The sequence below is a fragment of the Calonectris borealis genome, chromosome 10 (genome assembly GCF_964195595.1).
Source record: "Calonectris borealis chromosome 10, bCalBor7.hap1.2, whole genome shotgun sequence".
Lineage (NCBI taxonomy): Eukaryota > Metazoa > Chordata > Aves > Procellariiformes > Procellariidae > Calonectris > Calonectris borealis.
Window position 1 is genome coordinate 21,191,041 of NC_134321.1, and position 14,653 is coordinate 21,205,693.

A 14,653-nucleotide genomic window follows, 5' to 3' on the forward strand; every position below is an offset into this window, starting at 1 on the left:
TTGTATTCCCTTTTCCAGTCTTTCAGAATAGAAATATTGGATACACATCAATTCAGGGCAGCAACGGTGAAATTTCAGATATTTATGTATTTATGCGATCCATTTGTTACTTCCCTCTCTACATTCTCCTTTGTTTTAGTCCTATTTTATGCCAGGGAATACTGCTGACGTGCTTGATTACCAATACACATCTGTGTAAAACCATTTTTTCTCTTAATCCTGTTCCTTCCACTGATTTTGGATTCAAACACTCCATGTCCTCCTGTCTGTGTTGGAGATGTTTAAGTGTCTGTATCAGGAGGTGTTTAAAGAAAAAGGGAGAGACTTGGTAATAAAGAAGGGATTTACTAAAAACGCTTTCCCTTCTCCCGTTACCCTTCTGTTTGATTCTTCCTCTCTGATTCTTTTTCATATAAAACATGCTGTTGGTAATTCCCGAGCCCAAAATATATGCCACCATTAGAAGTGAATGTCTTCTTTTTTTCTGAGCTGTATAAGCATTCCTCAAAACATACTGCCTGCCACCCTGCAATATTTTTCCGGCTTCTCTACAGCACTGTGTAACACCATTAGGTAACGTGTGAAACACAAATCCTATTATATTTAGAAAATATAGCCAGTTTTTGTTACTGGAGTATATACAGCATCTATTAAAGGGCTCCCAAACATTTTTTGTTGTGTTGTTTAGAGACAAATTTCAAATGTATGTACCATAGAGCTTTGAAATGATGAATGTGTAATCATGGGACCCAAAAGATGATGCGTTATGGAGGAAACTGATCAGTCAGGAATTGAGAAGCTCACCATCCTTAAGTTCTTTGGAATTGAAATGCTTTGCTTGAGCTTGAAATGAAGTAAAAGAAGAGAACTCTTATCAGTTTAGTGTATAAAAATTTTTAATCTTCTGAAGGTAAAACGGGGATAAATTTTACTTTCTGATGAACAGACATAAGTGAATGGGAACACCTGTGTTAGTCTGCTCAGTGGTGTGCATGAGAATAAAAAAAAACCCTCAAACCTTTAAACTTTTAAATATGGGGCTTTAAATCCAGTGAGTGAGATCAGAATGGTACGTAAGGTTAATGCAGTCTATTTCTTCTGATGCCCAAATGATTACCCAACCAGCTCCAAGTTGTTAACTGTTCTTTTTTCAATCCCTTAATTTAACTGAATTTCAACAGCATTGTACCTTGCAGTGATGATTCTGAGTTGTAAAATAGCTTGTTGCTTTCTGTGCTTTGTATAAAACAGAGGTAACATTAATCATTAACATGAAAAACTACTTAAAATTCTAAACAGTCTGAGGACAAATTGTGCTCTTCCTCATCACTCAGGTCAACAATACTATTCTAGATGTGTCCTCAGGGGTAGCAAAGGTCAGAATCTGCACAAGATATAAAGATTAATTTTTATTCCTAAATAAAGACCTTAGGAAAGTAAATTCATAACATTTTAACAGTATAGACTGATGCCAGGTATTTGTAGTGAAATTTATCTTTAGGGTGCTGTTTTGTTTTTCTTTGCTTTAATCCATAAAAAGATTTTTCAAGAATTCTAATAAAACGTTTGGAGTTTGGTTAATTAGTGTTATCCTAGTCATGTGTATAATTAATACGCCATTTGTGGTCTGCTGGAAAGCCAGCAGTATGCTATGTACTGAGATAGTGTTGAAAGTATAATGTGAGCAGAAGTTCAGTAAAACCAAAGGAATGTTCCACAGTATTGTTTGGGAAGAGAAAAGTCAGATAGGGATTATTAAGTAAGCTTTCTAAACAATAAGTGAAAGTGGAAAAAAATTTTCTGTAAGAGAATCTGCGTATCAAACCCAGCCTATTTCCAGACAAGCTTTATCGAAGTTTCTATTGCATTCTTATGCAGGGATGTGCATTCCTATGTAGTTATGCAGAGGTGATACAGCTAGAAAACAATAAATAGTCTTACAACAAATAGTAAAGAAAAAAGAGATGATAAAGCAAATTCTGGTGTTTGGCAACCAGAATCCAGATTATAGCTGGGGTGAAGGATCTGTGGAAATGGTCATACTATGAAAGACAGAAATAACAGTGCTGCTGTTGAACTTCTGTAGTTAACAGGATCCCAGAGAAATCATAAATGAAAGCTAGAACAGCTGATGTCTAGTATCACTGCTTTCTTATTTTCAACACATCTTTTGAAACCGTTTCCCATTGTGTAATTGAAAATTTTATTTACTCAAGCAAAGTTTTAGATTCTCAATCTTTGGCTAAAAAGAACTCACTCCTTTCATCTTTAAGTTTTTCTCTAAGATAAACAGTAATTTCTAAATGTGCCTTGGTTTAGCCTGAAGTCAGTTGAATAAACCTGCATCTACAAAAAGCTGATACATTTGATTATAAATTTAGTATGTTTTAATCTTGCTTTAGATGTCTTCCATTAAACCATTGACCAAATTATGTAACGAGGGAATATCTCTGAATTTGATAGTACTATAGTTTTTTAGTAGTTCTCCTTTTTATGGTATTAGGAATTAAAAAATAAAAATACCACATGGTTCGAACAGCATTCATCCTTCTAGGTTATTTTAAATTACATATATAATGTTTAAATATACAGAGAAAATTCCTGCACATCCTGGTCCATTCTCTCTTTTTTGAGTAAATAAAGTATAGAGTGGAAATTTTTCGCAATTTAATTTTAAAAATTTGGTTTCCTCTGTCTGTTTGCCTATTGTGAATGGAGTTGAAATGGAACATTCGATATGGATATAATATTCTAGCAAAGTTCATTTTTTATCTTAATAAAATTGGTATATTTACAATCATCATTATTCTAAAGGAGTAGTTGAATCTATAGAACACAGGAGAATAACATAAAACAAATGAAGACTTCAGATAATATATGAAATCCTAACATTTTGATTTGGAAAGACTACTTGGATCTTCTTCCCAGTGCTCTCTTTTCACATCAAAAGGGGCAATGAGAAAAATGAGGCGTAGTAAGTCTTGTGGTAAAAACGGAAGCATTATAATTTCCTAATCTAATTTTAAAAGTTGAAGCACCTCTTTAAGTTATGCCCACAGTTTTATCTTTCTTCCTTCTTAACCCGTTTTATTAGTCAATTACTTTTCAGTGAAATAATTCTGAAAATCCCTTTTGTAATCCAAATTCAGTATTAGGTCAATACTAGCTTTTGGGTTGGTATTTTTCAGCCTTAATGATACAGCTGTACTTTGACCTAGAAACCTATTTTTATTTGATAGTTGTAACTATTTTTTTAACATGTCTGCAGTTTGTTTTACATGCAAGTATTTACTTATGACTGAAATATTATTGCATAAATAATACAAAGACTTGGAAGAAACATTTGAAAGCATTTTGGAAAGATCACTGGAAAGTAGTTATTGGGGGAAGATATCGGATCAGTCTTTTCCTAGTAGCGGACTGTACAGTATGTAGCTGTCTTGTGACTAGCAAAAGATCTTTCACTGAGCTCTTGAGAAACAGTGCTTTCAAAAAGACTAGTTCCTATTTGCAAATCACAGTTCAAAGGCTTTCTCTCATACGTTGTCAAAGGGTTTTCATTCTCCGAGGAGTCAGTGAAGTTGTTCCTAGTTAATTATTCTAAAGTAACCCCTTTGGGCTGTCCTTTTAATTGTTTTCCAGGTGCCATAAACTGCAGATTTCAGCAAGAAACAAATTTAGATACAGCACAGTAGGAAGTTCTAAAATCCAGCAGCTTTTGCAAAGGGTTGTCAAGAACAATCTGCAAGGAGACTAGTTTTGGCATATAGATTTTGAGCTGAAACAGTACAGGAAAGGAAGTGCTACTTGCCAGCTCTCACCACCATATGCTTTATTATAATGTAACGTACAAAGAACATGGAGGCAGCAGCTGCTCTAGAGGGAGGTGGCCACTTGTTAGATTTTGAAAGCTTTCTGCAATGTCTGTTCATTTTCTTTTCACTGGTATTTTTTGCCCTTCTTACGTATTTGCATTCAAAAGATACTCACTAAAAGAAATCTATTTTTAGATCACAGTAAGAAGAGGAGAGTGTGATCTGCTTTTTGTTGAAATAAAAATAATTTTAGAAGGGCTCTTAACATTTAGTTCGATATACGGTGAAATGTGGATAGATTTTTATCTTCTCAACATCCATTCACATCAGGTCATGATGAAATCATATGTATAAATTAACTATTGTCTAGGATTGTATGTCTTTGATGGAAAGAAATTTATGTCTTTCCAGTGTGCGTTTTATGTTTCCAGTGTGCGTTTGCTAGTGGCCTCGATCACATTCACATTTAAGTCAATGTTGAGATTCACTGACTTCAGTGGCAGAGAGAACCAAAGCATAAATGAGGATTTAGATCTAAAATGGAAAGAGTTTGATATAGTTTCCTAGCATCACTACCCAGGCAGTGACGTTGATGACTCTGTTGCTTTGAGAAACCTGAAGTTCTTCGTGTGTTTCAGGAACCGTGTGCCTGCAACGTCATGAAAATTTATTTAAACAAAACTGTGCTTTAAAGAGTGGTTTTTTGACTCCTAACTGAGATTTTCATAGCCACTGAATGTAACAATCCTTCCAGATACACGTAACTACAAGCTCTTGGGTTTTAAATTAGGAATTCTTAAGTGAATTTGAGAATCCAGAGGGAAGTTACATCACAGTATAATGGGATTATAGCAGAGCAAGTTGTTATAGCATATAATAAAATTAATATATCATATTAGCATTTTTGCTGAGTGTCAATGTTTTACATTGATCCTGGAGTAATGCTAAAATGTCATAGCAACACAAATATGACCCATTTAACTCAGTAAAAATGATGGTTCATATAGAAGAAAGATGTTACAATTCTTTTTGGAAGGATAAATCTCTTTGAGACAGAGATTTTTAGATTATTATGTATTGCTCACCATAGATGCATCTCTCTGAAAAAGAAATTACATTAATCTATCTGTCATCAGGTATATATTTTCCTGATGCTAGAAGGATGATTCTTATGGAAAATCTGTGTTTATTTGCTTACTTCAGTTCTAGTCCAGTCTATTATTATCTATCTGACCTTCATTTTTTAAACCAGCTGCAATTGGTGGTTATCTGGAATACTTACTTACTTGCTAATGCTTACTTAAAGGTCCCCTTTTTCCTTTTTGTGGTCGTACTTATTGCAAGAATTCAAATCTAAGTAGGATTACTGATTTGCAACTTCAGTCATTCCCTGCATTACCCCTCATCCCACTGAGGGGCAATGTAGGGAATTCCATCTACTCAGGAATCCCATTTCCAAAGCAGACTGGATTTTAAAGTCTATAGTGAAATTAAACATGGTTTCTGAATATAGTCCTGCAGTCCCAATTCTGCAAAATGTGAAGCAAAATTTTAAGTCACATTGAAAATGATGACTTACAGTCGTGTCTGGAGTCACATCAAAACCTGTTTTCAATGCAAATTAAAGTTATGAAAGGACTTTCCGTTCTTTTGGTTCCCATCAGTATAGCTTAGCCCTAGCTTAAGCAACACTTTTCTAATTCTACTGAGCACAAGAAAATTTAACAAAAGTCTATAGTTCACACATGGGTCACTTTAAGTCAGTCTGGAGTCTTGACAACACAGGAACTTTTTTTTGGGGTGTATTAAACCTCCAAGAAGGTTTGTAAATGAAATGTATGTTTGTTTGTTTATATTTTGAATGGGAAGGTAAAGCTTTCCTTGTCCCTAGAAGGACTGAGAATTGTCCTGAGTTGCAAAATGCATTTTTTCCTAACATATAAAGCATTTATTGTCTGAAGCAGCAGCATGGTAGTTCTAGAAACAGGTACTTTCAGATGTAGAACTATTATTTTATAGATTGTTAGAAATACCTTTTTAACTGAGATTTACTGTTACGATTAGATGCAGATTTATTTTTACATAAAAAATGCCTGGTAGAAAAAAAAGGACAGATCTTCTTTTAACTCACCATTATAACCATGAAAGTCAGCAAAACAATATAATTCTAAGCAAGTGAGAAAACGAAATACTCTGTGACAAATGAGAATTAATTATTTTTGAGCCTAAAGAAAGTTACTTTATTTTTAATGACGTATTGCCTAACCTATTCAACTGCCAATGGCTAATTTAAAAGAAAAGAAATGCAAGAGACCAAATGTAGCTATTCGTCTAGAGAAATTTTCCTCATTGTGAGAATAGCTGCTTGAAGTCTGTTAAAGCTCTATGGATTTTTTGCTGGCTTTTAAAAATCGGAAGACACATGATTGCACAGTTAGAGTTTCAGATCTTAAACAACACACTGTAACTTTGTTATTAATTGTTCAGAAGGCATTATATACTGCTTATCATTAGAGAAATTCATATCTAATTTTTTCTTCTCTTCAGCCACCAGAAAAAGAGGGTGGCCTGCCTCGCCAGGTAGGCAATAAGACGGAGTGTGGCCTCTTGGGATTTGTCCTGGATTTGAAGCAGGATTATGAGCCTGTTCGGAACCTCATCCCTGAGGAGAAACTCTATAAAGTCTACACGTTCAACTCTGTCAGAAAGTCCATGAGTACAGTCATTAAAATGCCAGATGGTAGTTTCCGAATGTACAGCAAAGGAGCTTCTGAAATTGTTCTGAAGAAGTAAGTCCAATGGATTAGTTGCTGTGTTTTTCCAAAATGCAAAACATACTGACACTAATAAGACATATGCGGGAATTCTGGTATTTGGAATTTGCTACTTACAGTAGGAATATGTCACACTTTAGTAGTATAAGCTGTTACTGCTCTTTTCTAAATTTTTTTTTTTAAGTCCTCACTCTTGCAAAACTGTTTGGCTTGTTTTTCTTATCTTTGGCTAGCCAGAGAATTGGGTCTACATTCAGTAGTTTACGAATGGATTCTTTACGTTCAACCCATTTGGAAAATAAGGATTTTTCAATTTCATTGTAAGTTGGCATTAATTACATGGGTATTGAGGAAATAATGGATGAAGGGCTCTTGATGTCTCTGTAATAAGTTACAAACAAATTCTCTGATACATCAGTAGTGAATCTTCTTATTTGATCTAGAAATGTACTAGAAATTTAAAACTTGCCATCAAAAAAAGGAAAGCGTTGAATGAAACGAGCTGATACAAGGAATACTTTTCAGCAGTCATGCAAATACACAATCAACTTTTTTTTTTTCTCCCCCCATAAATAAAAAAGATGTTCCAGGATCCTTAATGCAGCTGGTGAACCTCGTATCTTCAGACCACGTGACCGAGATGAAATGGTGAAGAAGGTGATTGAACCTATGGCCTGTGATGGACTGAGAACTATCTGTGTTGCTTTCCGAGACTTTAACAGCACCCCAGAGCCTGACTGGGACAATGAAAATGACATATTATCTGACCTGACTTGCATTTGTGTTGTTGGCATTGAAGACCCAGTAAGGCCAGAGGTATATAAAATTCTTATGTTATAAAGCATTTCTCGGAGAACTGAACATAAATTGAACTACAGATTTCTTGCAGTTCTTATCTTTTTTTTTAATTAGCTCTGTCAAAGAAGATGGAAGTGAGCTTTAGAAATAGACTTTACTTGATAAAAAGTCAAATAATTAACTTGATAAAAATCAACTATTAATCAACCGATATTTAAATAAAGCAAAATAGAGCTTTTTGAACTACAGGGTTGAGATGGCTTAACCTTCTCTCAAGGAGTAGTATACAGGAGGACTGATCCGCAGAAGTTTTATTATGCTACCAAATATTAAAGAATTTTCCTTTAAGTAATGCGATGATACGCAACTCTGAAAGTAGAGAAAAGGCGTGCCGTGATTGTAATTCCCATGATTATAACTGCAATGTGCTCGCTTTCCACAGAAGTTGCATGCAGATTTGGAGTTTTGTGTTTTACTGTAACAGTTGCCACTTTACTAATTGTCTTAAGATTGTACTGGTGGCTACTCAGAAAAACTGTTTTTCATGTATTTGGACAAGGAAAAGCTTTGTCATGGAAAGGCTGCAGATTTCATGGATACTATACATAAATGGCATGTAAATGTATGAGTAAAATTTCAACTCAACTAAACTGAGAAAATCAGTATTGGGTGTGCACACTGGAAGCATGTGCCTGCTACTACGTTTGTGAAGGATATTACTGCAGTAATACAAAGGGCGGATTAAGAGGTAGAAACTTTGTTTCTGACCTATGTATATGGTGCTTGATAATTAATCTTGACAGTGGAGAATTAATTCCATTTTACAGTTTAGAAACAGCGACAGAAGGTAAGTCCCAAAGTTGAAAGTGCTGAGCGTAAAATGCAGGCGTTTTCGGTATCTTTGTTCGGTGCTTTTCTCGCTGACTCGGCCGTGAGCGCGGGGCCACGGCTGCTGTGTGGGCAGAGCTGCAGCCGCGTGGTGTGATGTGAGAGCACCTGCCCCAGCGCCTCCTGCAGATGGGGGGAGCGATTCATCCTCTCCTGTTTTGCTCCAAGAAATCCACTCTTCGATTCTGTTATTTCGGTAGATGATTAATGACTGTGGCTTGCTTTGGAGTAAGGTCATTGAACGATAACTCAAATTTCTCTTATACAAAAAGAGTGGGTTCTGATACTGCAAAAGTAAGTAGTTTGGTACCAATTTTTGTCTTACTTGTTCTTCGGTCTCATTTTACATTTTTGCTGGATCTTTTTGTAATCTTTGTATTTGGTCCATTGAGAATTGGTGGCAATGCTAGACATGTTAGGAAATTTTTTTTTTTTACTAAAACATCAAAAGTATAAATTAATCTGATTTATTTCCCCGAGTCCTTTATTAAGTAGGCTTTTACATACTTCGGACTGCTGTAACTTTGGAAACTAGCATGATATAATTACAACTACAGGTACCACCTGCGTAACTATGCTTTGCGTGATAATGGACTTTCAGTATCAAGAAGGTTATAATATGAAGTAAATCTTGCCTAGATGAAAACTGAATGATAAACTTCTTATGTCCGCAATCATCAGATAAACAGCATTCACTTTATCTGTCATCAGATGGTCTCTTGCTGCTAATCCATCCGTCCCTACACCTGACATTGCAAGTCTTTAAAAATATTTTAAAACAGTCTCAAAATGTTCTGTCCGCAATGCTCTAGCTAATGCTCTAGCTAACATATATATAAACTCAGGAAGTTTTTAACTGTCGGTGACCACTGGAACTGTGAACCAGTCTTCTTTCCCTCCCAAATTGATTCATGATACATATGGGTAGAAAATAACTTTAAATGAGGTTATGTGTGGTATGACAGACTGAGGGAATGGGTAAGCAGTGGGATTTGCAGTTATTATTGAAAATAGCTGCAAACTATCCTTTCATGGGATTATTATGAGTGTGTTTTATAAGAGAACTGCTCTCATCTCGTAGGGAGTAATTTCTTAGGAGCTTGAGGTAAAAATGAATAGTGTTGCTAAAAATAAAGAGGTCAAGCCTGGCTTCTATGCAAAGGATCAAAGAAGGTGAAGGCAGGAAAACATTTTATTTCTAGATAATTATTTGAATAATATATTGAATTTCTTGTAGCTTAACACCAGAATATGCAGTATTACTTCTTACTTCATTGCAAGACACACAATAAAATGTTTATCATTTCAGAATTTTACCAAATGTTGGACATATCTACAGATGTTTTTTGGGACTTTGTTTCTTGGGTTTTTTTCCCTCCTTGTCCCTTTTTACTGTTTTAAAGTGGTAATAACATCATGAGGACATTTAAAACAATGTTTAAATTATTACTACTCCACACAATAGGTAAAAAGCTGTAGCAGTACCTTAGGAAAAAGAAATGAACCAAAAAACCCCAACCCGGAACACAAACATAAATTTCAGAAAAACTGTCCAGGTATGAAATATCTGACTTAGTGGGAATATCATACCGTACATATATTACAATGGTGAAATCATTGATGTTGAGCTGTTATAAGGGACCTTAATATTTTGCCAGAATTAAGCCCACTTATTAAATAGAGTCACCACTGGAGTTTATGAATTTTCAAAGTGCTTTCTGTAGGGGAAAAAAGAACATAAAAAATTAGAATTATTACTACAACTGCTGTTTTATTAATATTCTCAGTATTCATGGATATCAGAATTTATTCTGACAGAAATGATAGATTAGGTAATTCCAATGAAACAATCCGATGTCACCATCCTGGCAGCCTTTAGTTTCCCTTAAATTGCATTCCCATTTTTTCCTGGGGAAGGCTCAGTTTTTTCCTTTTCCTAAGATGACTGTTGGATTTAACACATGCAAAAGGGTAGCCTCCTTGTTTCCACAGAGCTCCTGTGGCACATTGCTCATATGCATCCTTGGAGTCTTTAAACGTGTGAATACCTGCAGTGTCAGTGGTGTCACGCTAGCATGGTTTCAGAGATAAGAGTGCTGCATCTGTTCTGATGATATGGCTGGGAGCTGTCTTGCACTTGCGTTTCCTCCTGTACATTAAAAGAAACTATTTGGATGAATTATTCAACAATGATAGCCAGCAACTGACCAGCTTTATCTGGAGTGTAACCACTGGACACCCATGACTTTGCATAATTCCTAGGTTAATTCAGACACTAGCTTATTCATTATCAGCAGCTGTTTTTATCAAGCACTGAAGTACCTGATTGATATTTATCTTTTGTGTGTGTGTGTGGTTTTTTTTTCCTTTGATAAATGTGCAAGAAGAGAACAAACAGAATGATGTCTTGTTCCTATAGAGATTTCTCTGTTGATTTTGAGAGTCTTTCTGGATTAATTTTAATGAGTCTGTACTGGTTTATACTGATTTCCCAATGTACGCCTACAATTTGTTATTTCTGGGAGATGAACATAAATCACTTCCAAATGTCACCTATTTATTTGTCACCTGATGTTGGTAGATATTCCTGCATTGGATAATTTATGCATGCATGCATGCATGCGAAGGTTTTCTTTGCAGAGAGAAAATAAACCAGAAAATTTTAAAATGTGTGCTTAAGCTCTGCAAAACTGATGGAAAATATCTGCTTCCACTGCCCACTCAGTCTGCCAACACTCTTTCTTCCTTACAGCAATAAAAAAATATGAACAATATTTTAACTGTAATTACTGTACACAGTATTAAATCAGATGCCACCCACCAGCTGTCCAAAAAATGAGAGAAGAGGAAAATAGAATTATTTCTCTAGTTATATGTGAGTTTGAGATGTCTTTGAAACTAGATTGTCCTCCCATGACCTTGTTTAATAGGGCTGGCACTTTATGTGAATAGACCTTTTTTTCTGTTTGCACTGTAATTTATTTTTCTCCTTCATGGTTCGTACACTGTGCTGGTTTTACAGATAGTCATCTAAATCTGTCATATCCTATGCATGAGGGTCACCACAGTTAAAGTGGATACTAAGACATTCCAAATTGGCAAATGGGATATAGTCAGGATTATTAATGTGGTAAATCAGGAGTCATTTGCTTAAGTAATAGATTTAATCTGATTGTATGTCCCCCATAGAAGTCTATTTCATAATGTTAAAAGGCTTCAGGTCCAAATACTGCTTCCAGGATACAACTTGTGGGAAGAATATTCTCAGTTAGCAGAGATGAGGAAATGGAAAGATAAACCTCGGTCCCTTAATTTTTCTCTTGGTTCTGTAATCTGTATTGACAGAGAGTCATTCCGCAGACAGCACATCCTGTGGATGCAGTCTGAGGGTGGAGGGATTTTCTTCGTAGTCATGGGAAAAGTACTATTCTGATCCTCAATTAGGTGTTACTTTAGTGAGGCATTTTGGAAAAGAGAAGCCTCGCAACTGCCTTTAATAAAGATGCAGAAACTTGGTGTGAAATTGTATTCACTGATTAGAATAATCATTATCTACAACATGGCTTAAGGGTGTATAATTCCAGCCTGACGTGCAGTCTGAGATATATAGCCTTTCTGGCCCCATGAAATCAGCAGAAGCCCAGCATTTGCCACGCTGGATCAGAGCAGTGGTGGTCAAGTAAAAGGCAATGTCCTGCCCTCAGCAGTATCGCATACTTGCGGCTATAGAGGAAATTAAAATATCTAGAAATGCACAAAATTAACAGTGTAATAGATGGTGGCGCCTTTTCTTAATATTTTCCGTACTAATGGATGAGATTAATCCACTCTAATTGGCATTGAGTTCTACAATACACTTATATCTATGATAGAGGTTATGATCAGCAAGCTGCACTGAACTGGCAGTAGAAGATAGGCTTTGATATTGTAGCCAGTAATATCCCTTTTGATACCCTTAAACAGTATTTTTTTTGGTTTGTGATTGGGTTTTTCTTTTACTTTTTAATAATTATTTTAGAATTAAAATTCTTTTCATAATCATATCCTTTGCTCATCAGTTTCTGTAGAAATCAAAGCTCTATATACACAATTGCTGACATAACTCATCAGTCAGACAATCCCGTTACCTTATATAAGTATGTCACCTGAAGAAGCTCAGCTGATAATACAGCAACAATTTGCAGTCAGTGGTCAAGTATATGTATTTGGGGAATTTATTCAAATATGGTTTATGTATGCATTACATAGATTGACAGCATTAGGCAACATTGCAGAGCAAGCATCTAGGGCCAGGTCTTTGGAGCTATTTTATCTTGTGGGATAACCTTCAAATTACCTGGAGGTTTACTTAGGAGCACTGCCTAATATTCAGATGTTTATCTAAGTCATGCTCATCTTTTGGGAATTTTTTTCGTCTCAGACTGTCACTTGTCTACTTCAAATACCTCTCCGCTGCCCCACATGTAACAAGAAGTGCAACCTATAATTGCTTTATATCTGTCTTTTGCTATCTTCTGTAGTAAGGCAGTTCAGTTTCTTGTAGCTCTGTGAAGGGTTTCTGTTCTCATGACGAGTCCTGGGATGCCCTTAGTCTCTTCTAGGTAAAAATGAAATTTCGAGAAGTGGTGGTGTGCTGAAGGTATCTATCTAGGTTGTTCTTGAAGTGTTAAACACACTTCTTATTCTTCCATGTCAAATAATATTGGTGGTTTTTTTCCTTGAAGAAATAATGCTTTCATAATAATGCAAAAGTGTGATAAGACTGAATTCATTGGTTAGAGTGATATTTAATAATGAATAAATTATCATTAATTATGATATAGTTTAAGGGAATAGAATTTTTTCCCCACCTGAAATTGAGCTATAGATATGTAGCCTTTCTATAGGCATTGACTTCATATACCCAAGTAGCTCTATTAAAAGAGCGTTATTTAATTATTAGGAACCAATTTCCTAGGTCTTGCACATTTTAATTACAAAAATCTTTTTTTTTTTTTTTTAATAAGCTGTGTATGATGCCAAGTCAGTATATAGCTTCTACATTAATGTCACGGACTCTGTTACAAATGAATTCTCTCTTATTGGTATGTATACTATGCAGCAGGAAAAGTTAGTCTCATGCAGAAAGGAGCATAACTAAAATCATGTTTCATTTTTACAGTTTTGAAATATGTAAACTATTAATGAAATTTTAAACTCATATATTTAGGAATGCCACCTGTTGATATGCATGAATTAGTGTAATAGTACTAAATTACAATAACTTTTTAGATAATCTTACTGAAAGGAAAGTTTGGATCAGAAGTTAGATAATTTTCTGTACAAAATACCTGTATTCTCAGTTCGTATTTACGTGTATGTTGAGTATGCTAGGTTCAGCATCCTGTACCTTGATGCTAAAGGTCAAAAAAGTGCAGAGCACTCCTTTTTATTAAAATCAAGAGAAGCTTTAGGCAACTGATCTAAAAATTGGTTTGTGTGCTTCTTGATACAAGATTTGTCTTGCCTGTGGTGTAACCTCAATTCCGTAATAGTCAGGTAGCGATAATATGCCATAACATGTATGATTTCTCTTTTTGCTTCATGAATTTCTTAGCCTCAAAATATTCTGACTGGAAACACCTGACTTAAATTTTGTCTCTTATCTAGGAATTTTCTTTCCTGTTCTATTGCTTTTGTAGGTCCCAGAAGCCATAAGAAAGTGCCAGCGAGCTGGAATTACAGTCCGCATGGTCACTGGAGACAACATCAACACAGCACGTGCCATTGCCATAAAATGTGGAATCATTCATCCGGGAGAAGACTTTCTCTGCCTTGAAGGGAAAGAGTTTAACAGAAGGATCCGAAATGAGAAGGGAGAGGTAATTCATATACTAAATTCATATATGTTATTAAAAAATAGCGAGAACACTGAAAAGTTGTTTCTCCTGCACTGATGTGTACCTCATATCAGTAAAGACTATTTGGAGAGATTGCTACTTCTTTCTACCGCTAGCCTTTTGCAATTCAAAATACCATTGAAAATGCAGTCTCTACTTTTCATGATGCAGAGCCACTATCAGTTTAGTGCTAGCCTAATTAAGCAGTTTTTAGAACCATAGTGCTAGTCTACAAGAAATCAAAACCATGCGCACATTAAAAGCAGGTTTGTTAGCAAAGAGAAGGAACTCAACAGCAGTTTGCAGGTCTGTCTCATAAAAATGCAATCTGTGCTGAGAACCAGCTCCTCTCATTTCTTTATTTTATGCCACTTTATCTAATGTACTGCTACAGCCACTCACTCTAATGATTTGCATAACTTAATCTATTCTTCGGAAGATTTTTAACTCATAAAAGATGGAACTAACACACAGGCTATTGAAGTCAGCTTTAAAAAAG

At 35.4% G+C, this 14,653-nt stretch overlaps 1 protein-coding gene across 1 annotated transcript in view; it reads left to right on the forward strand.

Moving 5' to 3' along the window:
• Window positions 1-14,653, forward strand: part of ATP2B2 (ATPase plasma membrane Ca2+ transporting 2) — a 436,864-nt gene that overhangs the window by 373,398 nt on the left and 48,813 nt on the right. Inside the window, exons 16-18 of the mRNA XM_075159342.1 lie at window positions 6,363-6,604; window positions 7,171-7,405; window positions 13,957-14,136. Coding sequence (XP_075015443.1) covers window positions 6,363-6,604; window positions 7,171-7,405; window positions 13,957-14,136 — 657 coding nt within the window. The remainder of the gene's footprint in view (window positions 1-6,362; window positions 6,605-7,170; window positions 7,406-13,956; window positions 14,137-14,653) is intronic.